Source organism: Sinocyclocheilus rhinocerous, unplaced genomic scaffold, assembly GCF_001515625.1.
Source record: "Sinocyclocheilus rhinocerous isolate Xijiao unplaced genomic scaffold, SAMN03320098_v1.1 scaffold1058, whole genome shotgun sequence".
Taxonomy (NCBI): domain Eukaryota; kingdom Metazoa; phylum Chordata; class Actinopteri; order Cypriniformes; family Cyprinidae; genus Sinocyclocheilus; species Sinocyclocheilus rhinocerous.
In genome coordinates, this window is record NW_015662162.1 from 32,973 (window position 1) to 48,058 (window position 15,086).

Here is a 15,086-nt window from a genome sequence, read left to right on the forward strand (position 1 = left end):
GTTTCTTCAGCATGGGCAGCGCTGACTTCGGCCCGCTGATGGAGATCATAGAGGCGAGAGACGACTGGCTGGACGAGGATTTTCCCAGGTAACCATGCACCTTTTCTATTATTCTTTTGAAAAATCCATGTGTCCACCATAGACATTGATGATTTGGTTTTGAATGGTTGAATTTTACTACATTTTCTGCATCAAATTTCAAAATTCGTTCACATTGCCCTGTTGAAAAAACAGCATATGCTGGTTAGGTATGTTTTGACGAGGGTGTGCTGTAAAATACATCATTTGCGTTTGTGGGAGGCATGAACTGTGAAGAAACTGATGCATTAAAGTGTTTATACTGGCAAATGATTCCAGTCTGAATTTAATGTAAAAAATTAAATCCCCCCCCAAAAAAAGCAAAGAAGGTTCATCAAAACAAACTTGAAGTTTGAAGGCTACACTGGGCTTACAGATAGATACAGGCTTTAAAAAAAAAGGAAAAGAGCATCTGAGTGAGATGCTGAACGGAGACGGGAGCAGGTGCAGCTCTCTCCTTGAATGGAAAGCAGCCACGTCATGTGACGCAGCGAGCTGCCAACAACGCAAGCAGCATCACCAGGAAAATGGAGGCAGGTCAGGCATAGAGGAGCAGCTCCAGCATCACACGACAGCATGATGCTTTTGAAATATTAAACAGCGTTAAGACCATGAGATTTCATGCTAGCGTGGAGTAAGAACTCGCAGAATCAGAAAGCAGCCAGAAACCTTGTACGTCTCACGCAGCAGGTAAGCGAGAGCAGCTTTGATTGGGCGTTTTTGGTTTGTTTGTTTTCTAAAGCATGCTAAAATCATCCATTTTATTAAGTTTGTATTGATTAAAATGGGTTTTAATGCTGTATTATTGTTTAATACCAAACGCCCACTGAGTCAAATAGAAATTGGATAAATCTCCACAGGGAAGCTGTTGTTGTTAAAAATAACATGGCTGTGATTCATAGATTTATTGGCATCTGTTAGTATGTTTTGCTTTGTTGATGCTAATAACCGTCTTTCGAAAGGCTTCTGGTTTGTCGTTGTCGTTTAAAATGTGCATTTCATGGGGACACATTGACAACTGTGAGTTAAGTAGTCTTTTAGCACAGATCCAGCAGCTGTGAACCCCACCAGCTCTGACAACCCCCTCTATTTGTCAGCTGCGTGTGCAAAGACCCCAAGGGCCTACTCGCTAATTAGCATATCACAATATGCTCGAGTCTTAAAGAAGCAGTTCACTCAAAAATAAAAATTTTGTCATTTACTCACCCTCATTTTCTTCCAAAATCGTATGACTTTCTTTGAACACAAACGTAGGACTTTCTTCCATTATTTGCACAAATTTGTGTCATTTTAAGTGAATTGAAAAATTTTCCTCACTAGGCCACTTCCTGCGGAGGGTGACATGGACTCTTCCTGCGCCCTGAACGAGGGGAGGACTTGTAAGTGACTTTGTTTCATGTTCTTCTTAAATTAGTAATTTGCATTTGTGTAATGCAAATCGTATCGTTATTGGTTCAGCTCCCCCAAACTCTCTCCTCATTGGTGGAGCCGGAGGGGGCGGAGCTCACCGGAAGCGTCGCACGCTGGTGGCCCCGGATATGAACTTGTCGTTGGACCAGAGCGAAGGGTCCTTGCTCTCCGATGACTTCCTGGATACGCCTGATGATCTGGATATTAACGTGGATGATATCGAGACGCCCGATGAGACAGATTCACTTGAGTTCATTACCAACGGCAACGACCTGGAGTGGGAGGGTAAGAATATGCTGTTCTTCATGGCTCTGGAAAGAGATCGGTAAGTAGATAGATAGATAGATAGACTGTTCGAAAGATCAATAGATAGATAGATAGATAGATAGATATACTGTTCGAAAGATAGATAGATAGATAGATAGACTGTTCGAAAGATGATAGATAGATAGACAGATAGATAGATAGATAGATAGATAGATATACTGTTCGAAAGATAGATAGACAGACAGATAGATAGATAGATAGATAGATAGATAGACAGACAGACAGACAGAGACAGACAGACAGATAGATAGACTGTTCGATAGATAGATAGATAGATAGATAGAGTAAAAATGGTAAATAGTATGATATTTCGGTAGGTAGTTATGTAGATCGGTAGGTAAGTAGATGCAAAGATCAGTAGGTAGTTAGATTGGTAGGTAGATAAATTAAAAGATTGGTAGGTAGTTAGATCGGTAGGTAGGTAGTTAGATTGGTAGGTAGATAAATTAAAAGATTGGTAGGTAGTTAGATCGGTAGGTAGGTAGTTAGATTGGTAGGTAGATAAATTAAAAGATTGGTAGGTAGTTAGATAGATCGGTAAGTAGTCATAGATTGGTAGGTAGTTAGATAGGTAAGTAGATAGAAAGATCGGTTAGTAGTTAGCTCAGTAGGTAGGTAGATAGATAGATAGATAGATAGATAGATAGGTAGGTAGGTAGATAGATAGATAGATAGAAATATTGGTAGGGTTGGTGGATAGATGCAAAGATAGGTAGGTAGATAGAAAAATCAGTAGATAGTTAGATCGGTAGGTAAGAAGTTAAGTAGCTATATGTTCCACTTCACTGATCCATGGCTTTCAGATGACACACCCGTCGCCTCGGCCAAAGCGTCCCCTGCTGACAGCGACGCTGATGGAGAAGGTGTGGACGGGACGGGTGTCAACGGGCGTTTATGGAGGACCGTGATCATCGGCGAACAGGAACATCGGATCGATATGCAGGTCATACGACCCTATCTGCATGTCATATCACATGGAGGTACGTCACTCTTCAGAATCAACATGTACGCAGTATATAATCTCTGCTGTGTCCTGAAGTCGCTTCTTCTTCTCTGTTTTTAGGCTACTATGGCGAGGGCTTGAATGCCATCATTGTGTTCACGGCGTGTTACCTTCCTGACAGCAGCTGCCCAGATTACCATTACCTGATGGAAAACCTCTTCCTGTAAGGAAATGAACTTATTTGACTTAGCAAACACAGCCAAGCCAGACTGTACAAGACCTTCTTGTTCTGTGATTTTCTTATTTGGCTTCTCTTCACACGTTCACGCTGTTCTCACACTGTCTGTTCCTCAGGTATGTGGTGAGCAGTCTGGAGATGCTGGTGGCGGAGGATTACCTGATCATATACATGAACGGAGGAACGCCGCGGAGCAAGATGCCCGGCATTAGCTGGCTCAAGAAGTGCTATCAGATGATCGACAGAAGGTATGGAAATAGTGATCATTTTTATGAAAAATGGATTTTAAGAAATTGAGATAAACATCTTCAATCTTCATCTTTAGACTGAGGAAAAACCTGAAATCTCTGATCATCACTCATCCGTCCTGGTTCATCCGGACAGTCATTGCAATTTCCAAACCCTTCATCAGGTAAACATATTATTCAACAACAGAACGGAAATGAGATTTGAAGTTGATTAAATAAAATCATGTACTTATTAAAAAGCTAAAATTGCTATTGGTAAATTAATCTTATGAATATATTGCAACTTTATTTTTACATTTTTTTCTTAATATATAAAATATAAATACTAAATATTGTACTATATAGAAACAAATTCTCATAATTAATTAAAAGTGCATGGATAATTATTCACAGTTCATTATGCAGGGTTCAGACATGCTCATAAATGATATTTTTTTGCTCTACAGTGTGAAGTTCATGAATAAGATCCATTATGTGCACAGTCTGGAAGAGCTGGAAAAGATTGTTCCTATGGATCATATCCAGATCCCAGAGTGTGTCTTACAGTAAGAAGATTTCAAACATACAAACGTATTTTACCCTTTGCTATCCAAAACCAAAATCTGATACCAATTTCTGAGTTCAATTTGTCGTGTTTTGCAGATTTGAAGAGGAAAGAATGAACGCTAGAAAAGAGAGGTAATCCCCAAACTCCTCAAAACTGGTTTATTTGACACCTATTAGATAACGCTTTCACAAACTGGAAGAGGAGACCAGCAACTCCCTATTTACCCAGAATGCTATTCTCTTTGTAGAATGGAGCAGGAACAGAAAGAGCAGCAGCATCAAGAACAGTAACAGAAGCCCGTCAATCCAGAGAGGTGAGCAAACAAACAAAACACATCATTGTTCCGTGACTGATTCATAAAATAACCAAACAACTCTCTGCCTCCAGGACGACAGCGATTGAAGAGCCTGGACTGTGAGCGGACGAACTTGAATATTTTTGTTGCTGACCTTGGACCATTTTTCATATTCCCAAATTATATATTAATACACACATCAGATGACTCGAAACTGGTCTCAGATCAGCAACAAAGCGGAAACATTGGCGGGTGAGAAGGCCAGCTGCTCTCGCTTTCGTCCTCAAAGGCACAATTTTAAAAAAGCATTTCGAAATCCACCAACAGATGGCTCTACGCACAGAGAAACGTCGCTATTTGGTAGCAGGATGTACCATCGTGCACTGTGGCCTCTTTGCTGTTATCGCTTTTTTAAATAGGCTGTTCCCTGCTTGCTGACCCTGGAGAATGTCATGTGACCTGCCGCTCAGGATTCGATTGCTGGTGCATGTCGATTTCCAAGCATCTCTGTGCTTCTCTGTGTGTATGCGCCCAAAAATCGAATGTAACTTTCTTCCATTTCGCTGATTATGTTTGCCTGGAATGCTTTCTTGGATGTTTTTGAATGTCTTAACCCCTTCCATCTTGTTTAACAACCAGCTTTTGTAAACGATAAGTGCCAGTCATCTCTGAAAACATTTTGACATTAGCTGTACTTTTATGTCGCCTTATGTTTGCTGTGAAAATGGTTCCAAATTAAACATTCTGCTATATGTATGACTACAATTTTGATTTGGTTTTGTCATTTCTTGATGTTTATATCCAGTAACTGATTGCGTGTAATCTGTATTATGTAATCGGATTCCAGAAATTAACTACTTGTAATTAGATTTATATTACAAAATACACTCTAAAAAATGCTGGGTTAAATACAACCCAGTGCTGGGTAAAATAGGGACAAACCCCGCAATTGGGCTGCTTTGACCCAGCGTTTGGGTTAAATGTTTAACCCAACCTTCTGGGTAGTAACCCAACCGCTGGGTCAAAACAACCCAATTGCTGGGTTTGTCCCTATTTTACCCAGCACTGGGTTGTATTTAACCCAGCATTTTTTAGAGTGTACTTGTAATCAGACTACATTTACTCTTTATCGATTGATTTTGTTTGTTTTTATTTAGATTGTTGTTATTTTAAAATGATTTATTTTAATTGTACATTTATATGATTTAATTATTAGCTTTTCATGAAACTCATTCATCCCCTACAGTTCCTTCATAAACCCCAGTTTGGGAAACCTTGATGTAATGTAATCTTTAATGCATTTCATGTTGTTTATTGCAGTGAAGGGAATTTATTTTCTTTCTCTTTGTATTTCTGTATGGTACAAGATTATCCTATTTAAATATGATAAATGAGTTAATCAAAAGTAATCAGATTATATTACCTAAAATGTGTAATGTAATGTAATTTGGAATCAGTAACACACTACATTTTGTAAGTAATCTACCCAGTACTGTTTATATCGGACTTTCTAATAATAATGTGTTTTTATGAACAAAAAGCACAGAGTAAACACATTCTAAAAAAAACATTTCTTTCTTTAATTCAGAAAAATTGGGGTGGGGTTTTACCTCTCAACATATCAGTCAAACAAATCAACCACCAGAGTTCAAGAAAGAGTTGCGTAGATGTCTTTCATGTAGTCACAAGAAAGAGTTATTATTTTCGCATTTCCATGATGTGACAGACTATTCCTGTACGTGACTATTATATCAGCAGTCTTTACGACGGAGTGACCAGTCACACTCTATTTGACCTAAATAAAGAATGACCCTCACTGTCATCGACATTTAGAAATGGGAAACAATTATACAGTCATAAGTTCTACACTCATTAACCATACGCTTTGACCATAAGCATGCACACCTGGATTTTGTGTATAGCTCTAGTCAACAAAATTCAAACGTGTATGAATATTTAATTTGGATTACCACTGAAAAGCACTTAACACGCTTGAAAGACATTGTGAATTAAATATTTCACACTATAAAATTGTCCAAGATATCCTTCCCACATGGTGCAATACATGTGATTTTGCCCCCATGAGACTTTGAGGAACGTGTTGTTCCCGCAGGATTATTCTGACCCTCACCTAAATATTTGAGGGTCTATTGAGGATATCTATAAAACACTCTTAACTATTTAATTGTCTCTGTCCTAGTCAGCTGGTATTACAGGAAATGTTCTTTTAGTTTGTTTCTAGTGATGATAATTGTCAAAGAATGGCTCTATAAGAGAACCAACTCACTACAACATTATTTAATATCTGTTTTTGCTTATTTGTTCTAATTGTACTAATCTGTACTATTTTATCTTCCGTGCAATTCGTGGGAATTTATAGACTGCTTCAGAGTTACAGTATGTTCTCCCCTGCGTGAGCCGCGATTGGCTGCCTAGCACGTAAGCCACGCCTTTTCTGTGACGTATAATTTTGGTTATATGCCCACGTGCAACTGTGTTCTCACAACGAGCTAGTGTCTGCGGAGATGAGACTGCAAGTTTAGCTTTAAGCGGAAGTTTTTAATCGTACGTTTTTATTTTAGGCGTTTTGCGGCGTCTAAATTGTAAAACCTCAACCAGGTCGGATATAATGAAGTACATCATTGGAATAGGGGGGTAAGTGGCTTTTTACAGTAATATTATGAACAAAGTTGTAATAGTTAGAGCCGAGCCATGTGGTTTTCAATTTTTTTTAAATGAAGATAATATATTGTACATGTAGTAATTTATTATTCTCATTTATGACGTGTTGGATTAGTATTTTAAAAGAATCGCGAGCTTTGAAACCACGTTGCGGTTTTGAGCGGGAGATTTAAAACTGTGAGCGCGCCGAAACTTCTGAATGTTTTTAACGGACATTCGCGCCTTAACATATCTAGTCATCTATTAATCTTATGCTTTTATTGTGTATTAAGTAAAATAACAGCTTTTTAATTAGTTTTTCTTGTTGAGGTGCCATATGTTATTTGTGATTTGTAATGTCTGGCCACCATGGCTTTAATACAAAGGACGGAATATTAAGAAACCTTTTAAAGGCTGTTTTTGTTATATTTTTATTGTAGATTATTATAAAGCGTATTTGTTAATTAAGGACGTTATTGTATTGAACACGTGGATAACTAACAACTATGTAAACCTGGGTCAGTTTGTTGTCATAAGCCAGCTGAGGAACTGAGGACCATCCCGCTATTTTTACTTGAATAAACTTTTCAAATACACGATTAAACAAAAGATTACACGGGAAATACATTTAATAGTTCTGCTTTTTGAGTCGTTTCAACTCTGTTTTATCATTTTAACCTTCCTTTTTTTTATTTTTTAGTGTGACTAATGGTGGTAAAACCACCTTGACGAACAGGTTAATTGAAGCCATACCAAACTGCTGTGTGGTTCACCAGGATGACTTCTTCAAGGTGAGTTCAACTAAATGTAGTATTTTTATTTAATATTTCTAGTTATTTTGATGTTGGCTTTACAAATAGCATGATTCCTTTCAATTAAAAAAAAAACGTTAGCTATAATTTCCCCACTACTTTGTTTAAATTTAGTAATTCAACAATAGATTAGGGTTTTTATTTATGTATTTTAATTGTAGCTTTTTGTTCTTGCCTGTTGTAGTACTGCATGCATGGATTCAATAAGAAGTAACTTTTTAAGATAATGATCTAGTAATGACTCTACGTTTGCTTTTTCTCTATTTTATTTGATAAAACTTTAATTTGGCTCCTTGTACAAGTCTGTGATAAGAACTCAAAAGTGCTGATCCAAGATCAGTTTCCTCCCATCTGTTGAGTTGTATTCATCAGGTTATGATGGCTAAGACCTGATTCTAGATCAGCAGTCTGGCTCAAATATATTTGACGGCAGATAGAAGATGGCATTTGCTGCAGTGTTTTACTGGTCACTGTTATTTCAGCCTCCGGATCAGATAGCAGTCGGAGAGGATGGCTTTAAACAGTGGGATGGTAAGACTATAAACAGCAGGAGAGTAATAATTCCTCATTCTACGCATCGCCCTCCCATAACAAAGATTTTACAATCCCTCCCAACCCATTTACATTCTCTCTGTGTGGCTTTGCTATAACTGAAATTAAATTTCGACTTCCATTTTCAAATTTCAATCTTCCGCTAAAATCTTTTGTTCTGCTTTTGTAGTGATCGCAGCTTTGGATATGGAGGCCACGGTGAACACTGTCAAGGGTTGGATTGAAAACCCAGTCAAATTCGCCCGTTCCCATGGTGTGCAAGTGACCCCAGCCACGGAAATGGACGATCCGGAGAGCCAAGTGCACATACTCATCGTAGAAGGATTTCTGCTGTACAACTACAAGTGAGCGACATATTTAACTTTCGGTGGCCTGAACCGCATGAATGGCAAAGATTAGATTCTGGGAACATTTGGTAACATGTGCTCAATGCATATGTAAGAAGGGAACATTGGGGCATACATGCCGGTCATGTGACGCTCTGCATTAGTGCAGATAAGGAGACGCGCTGGGCTATTGGTGGGCACGTGGAGCTGCATGTGCTGATTTCCGAGTCGGCTATGTAGAAGTGCCCCAATCAGTAAATGACTTGAGAGACAGTGTTCTTTTTAAGGTTATGACCTTTTTTATCTTTTTTTTTTCTTCCTCCAAACAGGCCTTTGCTGGAGTTCTTTGACAAATCGTATTACATAACCATCCCATACGAGGAGTGCAAGTTAAGGAGAAGGTGTGTTAAAACTGCAATCAAAAACTCATGAATTGTGCTTATTTTGAGCAGCTGAAATACATTTTTATTATTTATTTCAGTACCAGGCAATACACCGTCCCCGACCCTCCCGGGCTCTTTGATGATCACGTGTGGCCCATGTACCTGAAACACAGAAATGACATGGAGAACTGCGGTTTGCCGATTGGTATGGTATATGTTCTTCAGACTTGACTTTGAATCAAAACCACAATATTTTAGATAAATATTCATTTTGTTTCACGTCTGCTTCAACAGAGTACTTGGACGGCTTGAAAACAAAAGACGAAATCTACAACCAGGTTTACGAAGACATCCACAACACACTCCTGAATCGTTTATAGGTAAGAAAGCCAATCTAGATGGTTGTTGGAATAATTAATTGTATTTATGTTTCATAATAAAGGAACTTGTTTTGTTTTCTTGTCTTTCAGCAGGAGGAGGCTGCCGCCAATCGTCTGTACAATATTGTAAATAGGAATTTTACATGTGGCCTTTTTTAACATGTACTTTTGTGAATAGTTTGACTGGAATGTAACTTAAATACATGTGGAAACACTTTCTTGCATTACCGTTGGTTGTTGGAATAATTAACTGTATTTATGTTTCATAATAAAGGAACTTGTTTTGTTTTCTTGTCTTTCAGCAGGAGGAGGCTGCCGCCAATCGTCTGTACAATATTGTAAATAGGAATTTTACATGTGGCCTTTTTTAACATGTACTTTTGTGAATAGTTTGACTGGAATGTAACTTAAATACATGTGGAAACACTTTCTTGCATTACCGTTTGAGAACCATGCTTTAAGTTTTTTATTGTTTTTGCCATTGTCTTTCAAAGCACTCCTTTGTGACTTCTTCATTCTGGAAATAGTCTGTTTACCACATAAAATGAATTTCTGAAATTTGTTCGTACTTGTGTACCAATAAACATTGTGATTTGACTTCTTTACATTTGTCCGTCTTTACATCACACTTTGCATTTCACACCAATAATGACCAAGTTTTTTTTTTTTCTTCTGAAAATGCTGTTTTATCTAAATTAAATGCTTATGATTTTAAAATAATACTTAAAGTTCTTTGTATACTTTGCCATGTCCAGTATGAGAATTTGTTTTGTTACATAAGTTTAATTTACAGTTAAGGTTAAAGCCATTAAATACTATGAATATGTATAAGATGAGAGCTGAATATCGTGCTAAATTTCAGCAAGACCTTTGACTATTAAATAACCATTAACTAACATTCATGGTTTTCCCCTTCTAAAATTGTCCTAACAGTCTTAAAATGAAAAGGCCTATGGCTGACGTTCAACCTGCATGAAAACAAACATTGTCTAGACATTTTCCTCAATAAACCGTGAGCTCATGTTTTAACCTCAATGTTGAATGTGCCTATGTGCTTTTAAATAGTATCCCTTTCTCATATGACAAATGCCTACACATTCACTTCAAATATTTATGCAATGAAATAAGTGGAAGGGGAAAGTGAAGACATTCATCGCTATTAGGAGCAATTGTCGTTGGGAGATTGGAATGGTTTAAACATTTCGTAGGTCAGATTTCCTTGTGCCAATGACATGACTGAGATGCTCACATTATTTAATGTGTTTTATTGATAAAGAGGTAACTATATTGTTAACATTATGCCAGTAATAAACCCTTATGCAATTAAATAACACCTCTAACTCCCTCTTGTGGTAATACCAATCATACGCAATGATCTGAACAAATAGAATATGGGACTTTTTTTTGTCCACTAACTATGTCTTTATTATTAAGGTGGCACCACATTTAATTTTTGTAAATGTGTGGTGTGCCTGTTATGTGAAACGTCCAGAAGGAAAAAGTGGAAAAAGAAAGAAATGCCTCACAATGTACCGCTTTCATCTGTACCTGGGCTTATTTAAAAGCTTTTGGGAGCACAAAGTGCTGCACTTTCTCTTGCATCCTGTGCAAAATTACAAATATATTAATAATTTTAAAATGACAAAATATTCATTTATTCTCTTCTTCTCCATACACCTGTGCATCGTGGTGTGTTTGAGCACCACACAGCACATGGACCCTGGAGACACAAGGTTAAGTGGGAAACTAATGGACAGATTTACAGTTTGCTGAGCACCGGTTCTCAGTATCACACACCTGTTTCTGGAAAACGGAACGCAAGGTTTTTACTGACGAATATGCCAACATTCTCGAGCAGGATTTTCATGGGACGTTTTGCCAATACTAAGATTCACACAGTTGGGCATGTGGTGCATGCAGTCTTGGTATGGATGCAAGACCTTACATTATATCTGGTTATGCATCTCACATGAGGAATAATAACCAGTTGCCTTTGCATGCAAAAAGAACTGCACTTTCTTCAGATGAAGTGCCCCAGTCCATGCCATACGGGACAGCACCAACTGGCACAACTACAGTGGAAGCCTCAGGGAGCTCAAGAGCATCCAGACGCCATGTAGTTACCAACACACCAGTGCCAAAACGAACATCAGCTACTGGAAAACCATCCACTATTCATTCTGAGGAGAATCCGCTTCCTCAACTTTCCACTTTGACTGGGAGTAAAACTGCTAATAAATCAAAACTTTTAACAAGAACCAATTTAGCTACATCTTCAGCAACTGTTAACAGCAGAAATACAGTAATACATCCTCCCTTCCAGGCTGAGGAAAGAGGAGATGACAGTATGATTGGTGATGAACCAACTAATCCTCAAGTAAACAACAGAAACTCTTTTTACTATAATCTTCTCCCGTATGAAAGTAGCGATAGATCTCCTCAGAGAGAAACGGGTCATGGTACAAGGTATTTTCATAACGGTAAGACAACAATTGTACCTTTTTATGCAATGTGCGAATTATACAATGACTTAAAGGGCGTTCGAGCGGGTTATCTCTCACGCAACGCACATTGTACTTTGGCGCCCACTGTTGGCCAAATTTCAGCTCACATTTGAACGCATAAACGGTTTGTGTGCAATATTTGTGATGTAAGTCTATAATAAAGTGATAAATGACATTACCGTCATGGTTTCTAGTGTCAAGTCCCGACGAAAAGTGATCGAGCCGCGTACTGTTGCTATGTTACCTCAGGCTTGGCTTTTAGAGCCAGGCAAAATAAATAAATTTAAAAATTGTGTAAACATCTATATTGTTAAGAAACCTTAAATACACATAAAATTATATTTGACTCTGAATTATTAGTTTGCCCTTTCATGGAAAATCCTTATTTTCTGTCCATTTAAATGTTAATTATTAAGTTCTGAAAATATTTTCCAGGTCTGCCTGATCTCATTCCTGATCCATACTCTATCCACGCAGCATCTCATATCCAGAGAGTTCAGATGTACACATTAAGATATGCTGCAGAAGAGAACTGCCTCTCCAGGTATTGAGAATTAAAACCTCCAGGTATTAGAATTCAAACCTTTTTAAATAAAACCATTTTAAATTGAATAAATTGAATATTTGCCTTTTTCCTCAAGTTCAGCGTACAACTCGAGAGTGAGAAACCTTGATTACGGAGTGCTTCTCAGATTTCCTCAGAGGGTCAAAAATCAAGGCACAGCAGATTTTCTCCCTGTGAAACCACATCATAAGTGGGAACGGCACAGCTGCCATCAGTAGGTTTCTGACAACTTTATGTTTACATTTACATTTACATTTAGACATTTAGCAGACGCTTTTATCCAAAGCGACTTACAATTGGGGGATGCATAAAGCGATTCTTCTTAAAAGAGGCAAACAGATACAGGAAGTGCTTGTAATACCAAGTTTTTAGACATTGTTCAAATAAGTACACGCTAGAAAGAGAAGGAATAGATAAAGAGATAGAAATTTTTTTTTATTTTATTTTTTTTTAATGATGATGATGAAGTCAAGTAGCTTCGAAAGAGATGAGTTTTCAGCTGTCGCTTGAAAATGGTCAGGGATTCAGCATTCCGGATAGGGGTGGGGAGATCGTTCCACCAGCCAGGAACGGTGAACGAGAATGTTCTGGAAAGTGATTTTGAGCCTCTCTGTGATGGTACCACGAGGCGTCGCTCACTAGCGGATCTCAGACTTCTGGAGGGGATGTAGATTCGTAGTAGGGAGTGGAAGTAGGCGGGTGCTGAGCCTGTGGCTGTTCTATATGCAAGCATCAATGTCTGGACCTTGATTCGAGCCGCAACCGGTAGCCAGTGCAAGGAGATAAAGAGAGGTGTAACATGGGCTCTTTTGGGCTCATTGAAGACCAGTCGTGCCGCTGCATTCTGAATCATTTGTAGAGGTTTGATTGTGCTTGATGGAAGTCCAGCCAGAAGAGCATTGCAGTAGTCCAGCCTAGAAATGACAAGGTTTTTTTTATGATGAAGTCAAGTAGCTTCGAAAGAGATGAGTTTTCAGCTGTCGCTTGAAAATGGTCAGGGCTTCAGAATTCCGGATAGGGGTGGGGAGATCGTTCCACCAGCCAGGAACGGTGAACGAGAATGTTCTGGAAAGTGATTTTGAGCCTCTCTGTGATGGTACCACGAGGCGTCGCTCACTAGCGGATCTCAGACTTCTGGAGGGGATGTAGATTCGTAGTAGGGAGTGGATGTTCTACAACGTTCACACATCAGCATTCACCGAAAGGGTGAAGATATTGTCTTATTCTTTAGAGTTAAGGCCCGTTCACACCGCTTTAATGCTTGCGCTCTTTAAAGTCGAGTGTATTCTGATTGGCTGTCAATGTTTCAATCATTCATCAGCTGGAAAAAAATTGTTCCTCTGTGTCGTTGTGATGTGAACTTAGGCAGTGATATGATTGGGACGCTTTTTAAAACTTTATCGTTACATTTATCATCCTTGGTGTGAATGGGTTTTATGTTATTTACATATTTGTTAAATCCTTTGCACCTTAAAATGAATTCACGATACACATTTTTGTATATATGCCTTAGGAATTGAATTGATTTGCATTGCTGAGAACAGAATTGCTAACAACAAGTTAGTATAGTTAAAAAGCACTCTTCTATGAATTTATAAGTGATTATTTTATTGTATTAGTTTGTTTTTTATCCTAAAGACATTATCACAGCATGGATGCCTTCAGCAATTACGACCTCCTGGATGCCTCCACGGGCAGAAAGGTGGCTGAGGGACATAAAGCCAGTTTCTGTCTGGAGGACACCAGCTGTGATCCCGGTGTGAGGAGAAGATACGCCTGCACAGCTCACACACAGGTTAAGAGAATAAAGTTACTCGTGTAAAACGTGTTATTTTGATACAAAAACTATTGTTTTTTGTGGAGCAGGGATTGGGCCCAGGCTGCTATGACACCTGCACTCTAAAAAATGCTGGGTTGTTTCAACCCAACATTGGGTCAAATATGGACTAACCCAACTTTTGGGTTAAAACTTTAATTAAAAAATTTAACCCAACAGCTGGGTTAGTCCATATTTGGCCCAAAGTTGGGTTGAAACAACCAATCATTTTTTTAGAGTGTACTGTTTTTTTAATGTTGGGTTGAAACAACCCAGCATTTTTTAGAGTGTACCATGCCAACATCGACTGTCAATGGATTGATATTACAGATGTTTCTCCTGGAGATTATATGTTAAAAGAGAGTTATCAATTGGTCATTATTTAGCTGTACCAAAAGTTAGAAACATGTTTTTTTAAACTATGCGACCCATTGACAGGTAACCGTGAACCCAGGTTTCCAGGTGCAAGAGTCTGATTTCTCCAATAACGTTAGATGTGACATCAGGGTCATACGTTCAAGCAAATAACTGCAGAATCACAGGGTGAGTTTTCAGAACGCGTTGAATCAGAAGTTTCTTTATCACTGCAAACACTTCAATGATGTTTATTTATTTCACAGATACTGATCCAGTTTACTTCATTCAAACCTCCGGTGGTGCTCGGAGTTGAAATCATCCAAGCACGTTATTCAAAAAAATCCACATTGTTATGGATAGATTAGTTATAACTTGACTTATTTTTACTTAATTTATGTTCTCAGCAGACACTCTTTTAGTAAAGTGACTGTGACATATTCAGTAAAGCTAAATGTTTAATAAATGCCGATAATGCTTAAGAAAGTATACAATTACATCTATTTATTTTTTAATGCTGTAATTAGGTGTAAACCTTGGTGCTAAAGTTTTAGAAAAACTCAAGTAAATAATCACAACATGTATGTTTTGTTCAAAGAAATAAAGTAGAAATAGCGTTGAGAGCTCACCCAGATTTTTATGGTCCA

General features: G+C 38.2%; 2 protein-coding genes and 1 pseudogene across 4 annotated transcripts; all 3 read left to right on the forward strand.

Moving 5' to 3' along the window:
• On the forward strand, nucleotides 1-4,851 carry atcaya (ATCAY kinesin light chain interacting caytaxin a). Of its 2 annotated transcripts, none has more exons than XM_016537460.1 (11): nucleotides 1-88; nucleotides 1,399-1,457; nucleotides 1,537-1,773; nucleotides 2,619-2,795; nucleotides 2,879-2,981; nucleotides 3,113-3,244; nucleotides 3,322-3,408; nucleotides 3,691-3,789; nucleotides 3,887-3,922; nucleotides 4,039-4,104; nucleotides 4,179-4,851. In XM_016537460.1, the coding sequence occupies exons 1-10, from the start codon at nucleotides 12-14 to the stop codon at nucleotides 4,079-4,081; spliced, it is 1,050 nt and encodes a 349-aa protein (XP_016392946.1). In that variant the 5' UTR covers nucleotides 1-11; the 3' UTR covers nucleotides 4,082-4,104; nucleotides 4,179-4,851. The 2 variants fall into 2 exon arrangements, with proteins under 2 accessions (XP_016392946.1, XP_016392948.1); XM_016537462.1 differs by lacking the exon at nucleotides 1-88 and adding an exon at nucleotides 522-768.
• Nucleotides 4,852-6,570: 1,719 nt separating this feature from the next.
• LOC107727561 (nicotinamide riboside kinase 2-like) lies at nucleotides 6,571-9,403 on the forward strand. 2 transcript variants are annotated; one of them, XM_016537459.1, is made up of 8 exons: nucleotides 6,571-6,741; nucleotides 7,448-7,538; nucleotides 8,042-8,090; nucleotides 8,281-8,455; nucleotides 8,767-8,838; nucleotides 8,919-9,025; nucleotides 9,115-9,200; nucleotides 9,294-9,403. In XM_016537459.1, the coding sequence occupies exons 1-7, from the start codon at nucleotides 6,716-6,718 to the stop codon at nucleotides 9,198-9,200; spliced, it is 606 nt and encodes a 201-aa protein (XP_016392945.1). In that variant the 5' UTR covers nucleotides 6,571-6,715; the 3' UTR covers nucleotides 9,294-9,403. The 2 variants fall into 2 exon arrangements, with proteins under 2 accessions (XP_016392945.1, XP_016392944.1); XM_016537458.1 differs by having other exon boundaries at nucleotides 6,572-6,741; nucleotides 9,291-9,403.
• Nucleotides 9,404-10,838: 1,435 nt separating this feature from the next.
• LOC107727560 (lysyl oxidase homolog 1-like) lies at nucleotides 10,839-14,632 on the forward strand (annotated as a pseudogene).
• The last annotated feature ends 454 nt before the right edge of the window (nucleotides 14,633-15,086 follow it).